Source organism: Metarhizium album (genome assembly GCF_000804445.1).
Source record: "Metarhizium album ARSEF 1941 chromosome Unknown scaffold_34, whole genome shotgun sequence".
NCBI lineage: Eukaryota > Fungi > Ascomycota > Sordariomycetes > Hypocreales > Clavicipitaceae > Metarhizium > Metarhizium album.
Genome location: NW_024467608.1, coordinates 117,968 through 132,146, shown reverse-complemented (window position 1 = coordinate 132,146; position 14,179 = coordinate 117,968). Strand labels below are relative to the sequence as shown.

Sequence of the window (14,179 nt, the reverse complement as noted above, 5' to 3'; positions counted from 1 at the left end):
GAGTTGCTCGTTTGCCATGAGGCCTTGGAGAGGGGATTTTACGCGATATGCTCAAGTATGTGTAAGCAACCAGAAGCACATAGGTAGTTTGCCGAGCTTGGTCCTCAGCGTAATCATTACCCTCTTCCGTGAACGACATAACGGCTCGTGCAAGTTGTTCCTACACGGCCGCTTCTTGGCCGCACCTCGGGTTCGAAGGATCCGCTGGATGAGACTGGCCAATCAGAGAGCAGGCAAAGACGGCCTCAGTCCATCGCGAATTTCCCCGGCAGCTATTTTGAGCCAGTCCTCCAACCCTCGAAGGAATTCATCCCCCGACAGCTTTACGGCTTATCACCTCCTGGCACCGCATTCTCCAGTACTTAATCACACGGAGCCGTCACAATGGTAAGCGTCCGCACTGACGGCGCACTCTTCCGTCGATGCTGGCAGCTAATCGCTCATCCGACAGTCCCTCGTCAACTCCTTCTACGGGCAAGTTCCTCGATCGAAGCCGAACCACGACCACGACCAAGACCCCGAGAAGCTAACGCGACTTGGTGCAGCGCCCTTTTCCGAAAGAACTACGCCATGCTGGCGGCCGTCTTCGCAGCCGGCTTCGCCTTTGAAGTGTACGGACCTCACCCCAGCATACATGGTGTACCAGCATTCGGCAACGGCTAACCTCTCGCCATAGCGGCTTCAATAACGGTGTGAACAAGTGGTGGGACAACCACAACCGCGGCGTAAGCTGTCATGTGCGAATAATGCTGTTCAATCCACTGGACTAATGTGGGAATGCAGCGACAATGGAAGGATATCCGAAGCAAGTATGTTGAGGATGGTGGCGACGAGGACGAGGAGTAAAGTAACTACATTTACGATATACAATCGAAGGCGGCGAAATGGCCAAGGGGTCAGTGAGCCTTTGTGTCTCTAGACTTGTACAATTCACCATGGAAAAAAAATCAATAGAGTTGACATCTCACGCATCAAGCCGTTCGAGTCGGGCAGCATCAGCCTCTGCAAAAACCCGTGCGACAGGGCCACCGCCGTGACGTGAGCGCGCTGGACTGGAGCAAGAAGAGCATGTTGACAGAAATGTGACGCGCAAAGGCCAGCCTGGTACGGAGTAGCTTGGCAAAGTAACTTATCAATTGATGCATTCGGGTTGCGAGGTCGGCGACGTCTCTTACTCTGGAGTCTGGAGTCTGAGCCGAGTCCCACAGCTGCAGTCCGGTTCAGAGTGGTGCGCAAAGGGGCATCATTCGCTGGCCGCCCTGTAATTGACGACGTCGGCGCCCCAGATGCCTGAGACCGTTCGCCTGCATTTGCGCACCAACTGCTGGGCTCCAGCCACTACGTAAACACCTCCTTGCAATCAGCAAGCGAGGACATCATCTCCTCCCAAGATAGCTCTGCGGTGCTTTGTTGCCACCATCTCTTTTACCCGTACAACCTGCCCTCTTCGTCCTGCTGAGCTCTGTTATTGACTGGCCATCGCTGCCCATCGTCGACGATAGATTGCCAGCGAGCACCTCGACGAGCTGCTAGCATCTCACTTTTTCTCATCAAGGTCCATGGGCGCACAGTCCGGATAAGATCGGCGGAAACCATGAGCTCATGAGCATGGAACCGGAAATGTCTACGCAGGAGCAGCAGCTCTGCCAGCTTTTGGCAGAGCTGCCTGCCCGGTTCGACAACCGTTACAGTGAGGATGCAGCACGGGAACTCCTGACAAGCTTGTTTTGGTCTCTGGCGGGTGGCAACCAAGACTACATGCGACTTCTGTTCCCCGATGGCAAGCCTTCCGACAGCTTGAAGCTTGGCGATGCCCAGGGCGCCGTCGAGGGCGTCGAGTACACCGAAGCAGCCCGCGGCAAGCGATGCGGACACATTTTCAAACCTGGCGAGGCCACCTACATGTGCCGAACGTGCGGAACCGACGACACATGCTGTCTCTGCGTCCGGTGCTACGACTCAACAGACCATACCGGCCACATGGTCCGGATACACATGTCTGTCGGAAATAGCGGGTGCTGCGACTGCGGCGATCACGAAGCGTGGAAGACGCCCTTGTTCTGCACGATACATTCGGACATGAAACCTGGGCACGGCAAGGGCAAGGCCAAGGAAGCTGTCGGGCTGCCCGATGACCTCCTGAACAGCCTCCGTATGACTGTCGGACGCGTCTTTGACTATATTTGTGACGTTGTTTCCTGCTCCCCGGAACAGCTGAGGCAGAGCAAAACCAAGGAATCAATCTTGAGAGACGAGGAGGCGTCGCGGCTGACATCTGTCTGTTACGGTCCAGAGGCCGCGTCCTGCAGCGACTTTGCCCTCATATTGTGGAATGACGAGAAACACACAGTCCAGGAAGTCCAGGACCAGATTGCTAGGGCATGTAGGAAGACCAGACGACAGGCTGCTGCGGACGCCTGGGAGACCGATGCTGTTGGGAGAAGCATCTTGACCTATTCAACCGACATTGATAGACTGCTTCAAATGGCCAAGATCATGGAGGCCATCAGAGTCACAGTTACGATCAGGTCGGCGCGAGACACCTTCCGTGAACAAATGTGCGGCACGCTTGTTGAGTGGCTAGGCGATATTTCAGGCTGCTCCATTGGGCACGACAGTAATATTCTTAGGCGAACAGTCTGCGATGAGATGATGAAAACGTGGCGTCAGGGGAGCCTTGCTTCGCACACGTCGTGTGTGATTGACGACGAAGACGAAGACGAGCAGAGCATGCCCAGGATTCACGGCATAAACGTTCGCTTCATCAGGGCGCTACAGGCCGCAGTTGCCCCTGGCGGCAATCTTGAAATCAACATCGACATGGGCGATGACGACGTGGATCAGGACGACGATGCAGACATGGGCAACGACGACGACGGCCAGTCGCCCACTAGCTCAGTAGCGGGCGGCGATGAGGACGAGGACGACGACGTCATGATGGTAGATGCCAGGGGAGACGTTGGTGATCTGGGTATGAACTGGTCACAATCGGACCAGGCTCTGGAAGAAGACGAGGCCACAATGGCAGGCTATCCTCCGCCTCCGCCTCCGCCGCCGGTTCAAGCAAGACCGGCACGACGAGAACGGGATGGTACTCCTTCGGACTCCGATACGGCTGATCCTTTGATCGTACCTGCGGCCTTTGTCAAAGCAAATGCTGATATTCCCAAAACTCCCGGGAAAACGGAAAAGCCCACCCCTCGGCCTGGGAGATACTGGATCGAGACGCCGCAAGTCTATACACAACGAGATGATGTGCCTCCTGCTGAAGACGTATTTCAACGTGTACGTCTCGATTGGCTGCTTCTCTTTGATCTGCGGATGTGGAAGAAGGTCAGGATCGACCTTCGATCGCTTTACATCTCAACAGTGGTGTTAGTGCCGGAGTTCAAGCGCGTCTTGGCTTTGAGATTCGCCAGTCTTTACACGATACTAGCGCAGTTGTACTTGGTGGGTGACAGGGAACCAGATCACTCCATTATCAACTTGTCGCTGCAGATGTTGACATCTCCGTCCATAACCGCCGAAGTTGTGGAGCGAGGAAACTTTATGAGCAGCTTGCTAGCCATCCTGTACACCTTTTTGACTACTCGACAAGTTGGTCACCCGTGGGATGTGTCTCCTGACGCCGTACTCGCGTTTGAAAGCGGATCGGTGACCAACCGCCGCATGTACCATTTCTACCAAGATTTGAAATACCTCTTCGGATGTCCCCACGTCCAAGAGCGAGTCAGATCCGAGCCTCGATATTTGATGCAGTTCCTGGACCTGGTGAAGCTCCACCAGTGCATCGGGCCAAATGTGCGAGCAGTAGTTGAGCATGTTGAGTACGAGGCAGACTCTTGGATAACGGCCTCGTTGGTCACACGGCAGATCAACCTGCAAGCAAGGAATTTAGTCGAGGCATTCAGAGACTGTCAGCCCGACGAAATACATTATCTCCAGGACGCAATTCGCTTTACGGCAAAGACTGTGATTTTGAACTCGACGGGCGCAGAACGTCACAGATTCAAGCAAGGAGAGATCAAGGACGAGGTCAAGTTCAAGACACTAAGCGACTTTGAGTTTGATGCGGAGAACACTTCCTACCAAGTAGTCAAGTTCGTCGTTGAGAAGGATTCCATCAGCTTCCACCATGCTCTGCACTACACCTTGTCCTGGCTTATTGAATGCGGTCGTTCACTTCCTGCATCCGACATTCGAACCTTGATGAGCTTTACCGGCCAAGAACTTAGATCAAAGCCAAGATTGATGGGACGGCCGCAGATCCCAAGGAAGGATTATGACCCCGAGGACTACCTCATGGCTGCCTTTGATTTCCCTCTGCGAGTTTGCGCTTGGCTGGCGCAGATCAAAGCCAATATGTGGGTTCGAAATGGAATAAGCTTGAGGCACCAAGCCAGCACATATCGAGGTGTTGGGCAGAGGGACGTATCACACCACCGGGATATTTTTCTTCTTCAGACGGCAATGGTTGTGTGCAATCCAAGCCGAGTACTTGCATCCATCATTGACCGGTTCGGTATGGACGGCTGGGTGAAGGGGTTGTTTGAGCTCAAATCCGAAGCGCAGGATGACGCGCAACACCTTGACATTGTTGAGGACATGATTCATCTTCTCATCGTCCTCTTGAGCGATCGGACTTCACTCATTGCCCCTGAAGATGAGCCAAACTCAAGAATTCTTGCAATGCGACGAGACATCACGCATGTCTTGTGCTTCAAACCGCTATCTTTCAACGAGATATGTGGTAAGCTGCCCGAAAGGTATCAAGAGCAGGAGGACTTCCACCGAGTCTTGGACGAAATGGCGACTTTCAAACCTCCCGAAGGCATTTCTGACGTGGGCACTTTCGAGTTGCGTCAAGAATTCATCGAGGAGATTGACCCCTACATTGCACACTACAACAAAAACCAGCGGGAGGAGTCCGAGATGGCATATCGCAAGAAGATGGCCAAGAAGACTGGCAAGACAATCGAAGAGATCGTCTATGAACCCAAGCACCGGCCTGTGCCATCAGGCTTGTTTGAAAATTTGGGGCAATTCACAAACACCGGCATGTTTGCCCAAATCATTTACTACTCACTTTTGTATCCTCTTGTGGCCCAAAAGTTTACACCTTCTGTGCCATTTACCCGGTTAGAGACGTTCTTACAAGTCGTTCTCCATCTGACTCTCATTGCAATTCTCGAGGACAAGTCCAATGAATCGGAACCAGTTGCCGGACAGCCGTCAAACTCATTTGTTCAAACTGCTCTCGCCACCGTGGCTCGCAGCAATTTCATGCCAGAGGCGAACAACTCTCGAACCATTGTATCTCTCCTGACCCTGATGTCGAACAAGGACGAATTCAAAGCGGTTCACCCCAAGATTGCTCTAGTCTTGAGACGACTGAGGCAAAAGCGACCGCAAGCATTCGAGTCTTCTTTTGTGAGCCTCGGCATCCCGGTAGACCGTGTTGATACCGCCTCTCCGGCCAACAAGTCGGTTGAAGAAGAGCGGGAAAGGCGGAAAAAGGCTGCCTTGAGTCGGCAGGCCAAGGTCATGGCGCAGTTTCAGCAACAACAGAAAAGCTTTCTCGAGAACCAGGCAGGCCTCGATTGGGGCTCTGACTTGGATGACGATGAGGACGAAATGGGGCAGTCTGAGGACCGAAAGCATAATTGGAAGTATCCAACGGGGACTTGCATCTTATGCCAGGAGGACGCAGACGACAGGAGGCTCTATGGCACATTTGCTCTTCTCAACGAAAGCCGCGTGCTCCGTCAAACTGACTTTCAGGACCCTGAGTTGGTAAGAGAAGCTTCGCAAACGCCCTGCAACCTCGATCGATCTGCCGAAGACATTCGGCCTTTTGGAATCGCGCATGAGAATCGTAGGATGGTCGAGAAGCTAAATATAAACGGAGAGACGTTTCTGGCCGAACGCCAAACCATTGGCAAGGGCTTCAAGGCCAACCTGTCCAGACCTGGCCCGGTTGCCAGCGGATGTGGGCATATGATGCATTACCGATGCTTTGAAATGTATTACGAGGCAACAAATCGCCGGCATACGCATCAGATTGCAAGACACCATCCAGAAGACACAAGGCGCAACGAGTTTGTGTGCCCGTTGTGTAAAGCTCTCGGCAACGCATTTCTCCCCATTGTATGGAAAGGACTGGAAGAATCGTACCCGAGCTATTTGCAACCCTCCAAATCGTTTGGGGATTTCCTTGACCTGAAGATGGGTTCAGCATATTGGCTGCAAGGGGGTAAGGCCCCCGAGGTCGACTCGCCCAGGGTACCGAATATGTACACGCCGAGCGTACCAGGCAGTCTGGTCGAAAGTTTGACGAACCAGCAACCGGATACAGAGATTTCATGGGGGAGAGACGACCCTGACTCGCAGTCTTCTGTGCTGGGAACACCGGCAAGCTCCTCATTCTCCAACGCCGGCACGCCAGAGCCTGGTTACTCTTTGGCAGCTGCCGGGCCCAGCAGTCAACTTCTGGGAGACTTGAAGGCGGCATATCGACGGCTTCGAGATACGCTGCGAATGAATGGGCTGCGCACTCGGCACCCATTTGATGTCAAGGCAACCGGGGGAGACGAGCTTTACTTCAGCGACACTCTTGTTCAAGTCATCGGCTTCACCATATCATCTGTGGAAATCCAGCAACGCGGTGTCGAAGTCCAACCAGGCCTGACATTATTGGATAAAATCCCCGAACAAGTGCTCATCCACTTGCGAGTTCTTGCGGAAACCGCTTCGTCTTACATAGCCGTCGGAGCAGGCCATACAGACGGAGCTCCCAATCGTATCGTAGACGAGTTCACCATCGACAGCGAGAGACAGCACTGCCAGCTATTCGTGTGTCGATATGTTGGGAACCAGGACCTGCTAGCGGCTACTTCTGTTCTTCGGCCTCTGGACGCCTATCGCCCCTTGCTAAGCCTTGATCCATTCACTTTCCTGGTTGAATGCGCATATGGCCTGGTCCCTGCCTACAGCGCCGAGATTTCTCATCTGCTCAGGCTATGTTATCTGGCGGAACTTGTCAAGGTCGTCTTCCACATGGGACGAAACATTCCATTCAGCATGTGGATCGAGGGACTTGCCGGCAAGCAATCGCAGGATGCGGCCATGATCAACTTTGCCAACTTTGCGCTTGCAATCACCAAATGCGGGATGGAACTCGAGGTGGCAAACTTTGGCAAGACCAGCGACAATGAGGAAGAGAATAAGGGCTTCCAACAGCCGGGCGTGGATAGTCTGGAAGGCTGGTACACCTTTGTGAAGAAGTATGCGCTGACTTTTTTGCGGAAAAGTGTGGTCTTCTTGTACGTCAAGTACGGTGTCGACTTCAACAGCCATGTTTCGTCAGGCCAGGATGCAGATTCGGACGAGCTTGATCGACTGACAGAGGCTCTCCGTCTGCCCAGTTTTGACGAAATGTGCGCCTCTGTGACGGAAAATGCCTCTGCGTGCGGCTGGCCGATGACAACGTCCGACCTGGTTTCAGGCTGGATCAAGCACCAAGTTGTTTGGCCAAACGGATACGGGGACATGAGCGAATCCGCTCTGGTCAGCCATCCAGGCATTTTCGAACTGATCGGACTCCCCAAGACCTACGACACGCTGATTGAAGAGTCAATCAGGAGAAGGTGCCCATCTACCGGCAAGGACCTGACAGATCCTGTCATTTGCCTGTTCTGCGGCGAAATCTTTTGCAGCCAGAGCAACTGTTGTCAGAAGCCGGAGACTGTCGGTCGGGAAACGACGAAGATTGGCGGTGCACAACAGCACATGCGAAGGTGAGCGGGCATAGGGTCTAGGTATTAGACAGCCAGGGTCCGGCTAACAATTGAAAACCCAGGTGCCAAAAGAATATCGGAGTATACTTGAACGTACGGAAGTGCTCGATAGTGTACCTTTTCCGACAATCTGGGTCATACGCGCCAGCGCCTTATATCGACAAATACGGCGAGACGGATCCTCAGCTGCGTCACGGCCGACAGCTCTTCTTGAACCAAAAGAGATATGACTCGATGATACGGAACACAGTACTGAACCACGGTGTGCCGAGTCTTATCAGCCGCAGGTTGGAGGCTGAGATTAACAATGGAGGTTGGGATACCCTGTGACGAGGGAAAAGAGATGCACGGGTTTTACATATACATTTCCTGGTTCCGGAAAGGTCAAGGGAGTTTTCTATTCTTTTCTTTTCTGTTCTTTTTCCATACGGCCTGACTGCACTGTGTTGTAGAGGGGGCGGGTCGGGGGAGAGTTTTGTTTTGTCTGTTTGGGACGTGTTGGAAGAGAGATTCTCGAGAGCATGCGTCCAAAGTGCTCGAGTGTCCGTGTGCTGGTCGTTGTCGGTACGATGTTTTGAGTTGCTAGGCAAGTTGTATGGCAGATGTACTGGTTGGACTATATAGATGCATGTGACGCGCCGATGATCATGTAGGCATGAGTCCAGTCCCTTTTTGCTTGGGAAAGTTGTGACGTGATTGCGACCATGTGCTCTGTACTCCGTACTGTGGTTGACGTTTGTTGTTGCGATGAAGAGGCTGAGGAGTAGAGGGAGGCGGCGGCTACAAGACAGTGCGCATTGTACAGTGTGCTTTCATCCGTGCACTCCGGCGAGGCTCACCAGGAGGCCAATCAAGCCGCGTCCTCAAGTCCCAGCCCGTGCCGTGCGTCAAAACGAGTTCCTGTTCGATCAAGGGCAGACCGGCAACCCGTCGTCGTATCCAAACCAGCTCTTTTCATCAACTCTGGCAGTTGATCCTCCTCGGGACGCTCTTTTTTTTTGGCGCAAACGTACCAATCCCTGCACTGACGAGCGGACCAACACTGCGAGATATCGGCTGCGAATGCGCAAGATGGGGCGACGCTCTAGTCGCGCTGCTGCTAGGAAGGCGTCGGCGGCGCTGGGTATGGATGGACTTTTTCCTCTCTTCAAAGTTGACCCTTCTCCATCTTTTTTTTTCCCCTTTGACCTTGGTTTGAGCGCAATATCACCCACAACCTCTGCATTTGTCTTTGTTCGAGGGAGGCGGATTGCCCGCGCGCTTTTTGCTGGCTGGCGTTGTCTTTTGTGCCATTTTCGTCTCTATCCAGCTCGTTTCCTTCCCCCCCGCGTTGGCATCGTGTGTCCCGTGTCGTCCGCCCCCTAGCACAAGAGGCTCGCCGCCCGTGTCATCATGACACCCAGAACCAAGATTCGTTTAAAACTGACGCGTGGCACAAACACCGCAGAGAGCACGCCCAAGGGTTTTGCCGACGTCGAAGATGAGACCATGGTCGATGTGGCTGCGGCTGGCGAGGGCTCCGAGCACGAGGAGCCGCATGCGCAAGACGACGACGACGACGACGACGAAGACCAGGAGGAAACCAAGATGGCGTCGGACCAGGAAGAAGCAGCTGCCAAGGAAGGTGACCGCGGCGGCGACGGCGACGGCGACGGCGAAGGCGACGAGACCAAGCAACTCAGTCCGCCGCCTCAGCCTGTGATTCGAAGAAAGCGACTGGGTCGACCGCCAAAGAACAAGCCGCCGGACTGGGACCCCATGATTACCGTGACGGAAGACACGCCGCGACGTCGAGGTCGCGGAGGGTGGAGAGGTCGAGGTGGTCGCAAGGGAGGGCCAACAGCGCCAAAGGCCGAACAGGTCATCGACGCCGAAGGGACCGTGGCCGAGATTGTCAATGACGAGTGTGTGTTGCCCGAGGACCCCGAGGGCGAAACCAAGGTCGACAAGCTCGGAAACCTGGAGGGCGGTCGCGACTATCGCTGTCGCACGTTTACCGTGTTGGGACGCGGGAATCGGCTCTACATGTTGTCGACGGAGCCTGCTCGTTGCGTTGGTTTCCGAGACAGCTACTTGTTCTTCACGAAGCATCGAAAACTGCACAAGATCATCGTCGACGACGACGAGAAGCGAGACATGATCGAGCGAGACATTATCCCGCATTCTTACAAGGGTCGGTCAATAGGTGTAGTTACGGCCCGGTCAGTCTTCAGGGAGTTTGGCGCCAGAATCATCATTGGCGGCAAGCGCATCACTGACGACTACAATGTCGCTCAACTGCGGCAAGAGGGCGCCGTGGAGGGTCAGCTTGCCGACCCCGACGACCACTTTGTTCCTGGCGAGTACAACAAGAATCAGTACGTTGCCTGGCACGGTGCCAGCGCCGTCTACCACACCAATGTGCCGTCCGTGCCCGTGCCCAACGGGAAGCCGGAATACAAGAAGCGCAAGGTCAACGTCAATGACCAGAACTGGATGCTGGAACATGCTCGAGAGGCTAGGTACCGCGGATCCACTGCGCTGTTTGCTCGTTTTGATTTGAACGCGGCCTGACATGATGTAGCATATTCAACGCTGGAATCAACGCGATTCGCAAGTTCAACAATGCCGGCGTCTACGACATTCACACCAACATGCTGCAATACCCGGCCGTGATGCAGCCGACGCGTGTGCGAATCGAGCAAGTGAGTCCCGACGAGGAGGCGGCCACCAAGGGGAGCGCCAAGTTCCCACCCGTGCCTCTCCGATTGTCAAGAAACTTCCTCGTCATGGACACGTACTGCGAAGGTGCGCCGCACAACGACGCGTCTCTGCGGCCAAGCAACGAGACACCGGCAGAGTCTATCGCTTCGTTCAATGGGTTGGTGTCCGTGTCAGACGAGATCAGGGATCTGTTGCCGGCCGAGTGCCGAGAGGCGTTTGACCAGGCGCTCGAGGCCGAGATGGAGTTCCGGTCGCGCTGGGGCACGGAGAAGGAGAAGATGTCGCGCCGGGACCCCATCATTGATAAGGCGATAGTACCGTACAGCATGTCGTAGGATGGCGTGCGCATCAGGAGCGTCACTTGACGTGATGAGTGTACTGTATTGGTGGACGGAGCGACGTGTATTCGCATGTATCACGGGAGTTTTAGCCAAGGATGGTGGCGTTGGGCGTACGGATGCCGCAGACTACACGGACTGAATAGCCTGCAATAATGATGATTCTCGTGCCGAGTACACACGGCTGCCCATGCGTCTTTTCGTCAGCGCAAGGCGGGCTGCCTGCCGGCCATTAATCACTACTGGGTAACTCCATACCGGGGGCGCCGTTCCTCGGGCTCGGAACAAGACGACACTCGATGAAGTGTCTCTGCCTGCTTCTTCTTCGGCGCCCGTCTTGCCTCGTCTTGTCTCGTCTCGTCTCGCGGGACGGCTGCTGTGGAGGAAGAGTGAGCCTCGGTCAATCTTGATCACGGACAACGCTTCCCGGGCACGGCGCACCACGGACATGTTTATTTTTTTTTCACGCCGCAAAAGAAGATTCACCTGCGGAGTGCAGAGTAGAATCACCACCACCCAGCCGGGCAACGGGCAACAAAGAGACGCGCTCGTCCAAGGGCCGACGGACCTACCTTGGCAACTCTTGTTCCCAGGCCCGCCAGCCCCATGAGGACAGCAACCCGACGACTCTCCCCACTCGTGCTAATGCAGACGCAGGCAGACGCAGGCAGACGCAGTCCACGATGCGCACGCAACCCAGCCCAACGAGCCATTTCCTTTCTCCGGAGAACCACCCAACCCCCTCGTTTCTGTCTGTGCGTCTGCTGCTCCGTACACTGAAGAAGAAGAGAGGAAGGAGGATGAATGAAGTAAAGAAAAAAAAAAAGACCAAAAAGCTCCCCCGCCCACCCCACAGGGCACCTTCCCTCCCTCCATCCTTCCTTCCTTCCTTCCCTCCCTCCTCCCGTTATAAAGTTGTGCGAACCCCGCACCGCCAGCGCCGAGAAACGACTCGGCGCGGAACAGCTGGCCCCATGGTGCGTACATGTCCCATGCACGTCCTGTCCGTCTGGGTTCGCTGTCCTGGGATGGTTGGCGGACTTTACCGCCTGCGACCCTGCCTTGGGCCGTGGAGGAAACGTTGGAAGGAAAGAGAAAGAAAGAAGAGGCGCGGCGTTTCCTCGCAATACAAGAGTGTCAGGGTCGTGCAAAAGTGCACGTGTACCGTCTGCTGTGTACTACGGAGTGTGTATGCTCTTGTTGGTGGCTGGAGGGAAAAAATAAAAAAAAGTAGATGAATAAAAATAAAAATTCAAGAAAAGGGCATCAGGTACTCCGTACCTGGGCCTGGCCTGCACGGACAAGGAAATGGTCACGGCCTGCAGGCTGCGACGACTCACGACTTCACGACGACCTGGCCTGTCGTCGAGGAGCTGGCCGATTGCCTGCATCGTCGCCACATTGTCGTGCCATGGCCCATGGCCCATGATGCAGGCAGGTTGCAGGTTGCAGGTGTGGTGCCGAGAGCAATCGCCCGACAGGACTGTATCAAAAAAAGGCCCGTGACGTGGGCACGTTTGCTATATCTCCCGCCTCTGCGCCTCTTTTATCTTTTAAGACCCAAGGAGACGGACGTCACCACGACAAGCCGAGTGACTACAGAGTACTACCTGCTTGGGTGGGAGGCTGGTCGCCGCCATCCAAAGAGTACGACGGCGTATTATCCCCCGGTTCCAGAGTCGGAGTACTCCGTACTTCTTCCTTGGTGGTGGTGACCGACACCCGAGACCCGAGGCCCCGGACGATGCCGTGCTCGCTTGCTCCAGAAGACGGGAATGATTCGCCCCGACAGAGCATTGTGTTACCGACAAAGGGGAACGCGGGCGGCAGAAAACGGGCACGGGTGCGATGACGCCCCAATACCCTCTTTCCTCTTGTCTGTACGCCCTACACCCTCTGGCCCTCTGGCCCTCTGGCCCTCTGGCCCTCCGGCTGTTCAACGTCATGGTGTCATGAGAAATCCAAAAGAGTCCGGCGCCGGTTCTTACCACAAGCTGTCCATATCAGGTTGCATGCGTCACCCGTCATGACTCCCGACTCCCATCGCCCGTCGGAGAGGGGGGTTGAATATTTGCCCCTCCTCGAGGCAACATGACGCAGCTGTGGTTGTTCACGGATGAGACTTGGGGTGGACAGAGGGTCCCAACAAGTCAGACGGCTCGTTGGCTTTTGTCACGGACGGCTGGACGGTGTTCGTGGCATCATGGGCATCCCCCACCGAGCTCTCATCCGTCAACCTCGGTCAGCTCCAACGCCCGACGGCAAAAACTGCCCCTCCATGCGTCGCGGGAGACTGCTAGTATCATGTTCTGTTGTTCAACCGCCCCCGTTGGCGGAGGCGTGCCAAATATAAGTACTAGAGTAATCGACATTTTACAGTCGGGAGGTCTTGGGCGGGTCTGTAGCCTTGCACTGACCTGTGTTCTCCTCGGCAGTTTCATGAACGGCACCCGAAAGGAACCGAATCTTGCGGTGAGCAGAACGAGGGCACCCGACAAGACGCCGTCGCTGCCTCCCACTTCATTCTCCACAATCACCGTATCCCGAAGAGGGACCTGCGGAACATTGGCGGCTTCGTGAAGACATGTGCGCCGTACGTACTGCCAGCGTTGACGTCTCTGTTGCTGTACGTACGGTCTGTCGGCCTCGCTGACTGCTGCCACCATCAACACTGGACGTTGGACGTTGGACGTGGGACGTTGGACCTAGCCCGTGGCGTTGGCCCAAATCAAGGCCACCGCGCCGCGCCGCCGGGTTGGCAAGCAAGGCAGCGAGCAGCTAATAATGTTTCCTGCTCTCCTCTGCTCCGCTCTGCTCTGCTCCGTGCCCGCGTAGTACTACTCCGTAATACTGCGTCGCCGAGGTTTGGATATTTTTGGTGCCCTCGGCGATGGTCCCGTGTCCCTCGAAACGGACCAACCAACCTACACGCTCCAGAAAGGACCCTGAGGTTCGGGAATAAAAAAAAAAAAAAAAAGGGAGACGCTCATCAAGTGTGGTCTACGTCTACTTCGGAAGCGGGGCTCCAAAGTGCTTTTGGGCACTCCGTACTCCGTCCGTATGGAGTAAAAATTGCTAACGCTCTCTTTCCCTCGTCCACCCCCACAGTGAGAAGGCTGCCAGCAAAGGGTGACGTGGAAAACGTCATGACGAGTGCATCAATTACTCGAGAAACGTTCTCGTTCATGGCCAGGCTTGCCTGCTATTTTTGCAAGGGCCGTGGCGTGCAGATCGCGTGGTCTTGTCATCTGGAGGGGAGAAGAAAAAAAATGATCGAGACAAAACACCTGAAAAAAAAGGGCTGGCGGTCCCAGTGCCGTGGATGCTTCTATAAGAGCACCC

General features: G+C 55.0%; 3 protein-coding genes across 3 annotated transcripts; all 3 read left to right on the top strand.

Moving 5' to 3' along the window:
• Positions 1-384: 384 nt before the first annotated feature.
• Positions 385-846, top strand: MAM_07664 (E3 ubiquitin-protein ligase ubr11; the record flags this gene model as incomplete). Its single annotated transcript, XM_040826462.1, has 3 exons — positions 385-611; positions 677-725; positions 784-846. 3 exons carry the CDS (start codon positions 385-387, stop codon positions 844-846), a joined length of 339 nt encoding a protein of 112 aa, XP_040675542.1.
• A 774-nt stretch (positions 847-1,620) lies between these two features.
• Positions 1,621-8,126, top strand: MAM_07663 (E3 ubiquitin-protein ligase ubr11; the record flags this gene model as incomplete). The annotated part of the gene is made up of 2 exons (XM_040826461.1): positions 1,621-7,796; positions 7,859-8,126. The coding sequence occupies 2 exons, from the start codon at positions 1,621-1,623 to the stop codon at positions 8,124-8,126; spliced, it is 6,444 nt and encodes a 2,147-aa protein (XP_040675541.1).
• A 1,062-nt stretch (positions 8,127-9,188) lies between these two features.
• Positions 9,189-10,834, top strand: MAM_07662 (nuclear localization protein; the record flags this gene model as incomplete). The annotated part of the gene is made up of 2 exons (XM_040826460.1): positions 9,189-10,297; positions 10,360-10,834. The coding sequence occupies 2 exons, from the start codon at positions 9,189-9,191 to the stop codon at positions 10,832-10,834; spliced, it is 1,584 nt and encodes a 527-aa protein (XP_040675540.1).
• Positions 10,835-14,179: the final 3,345 nt, after the last annotated feature.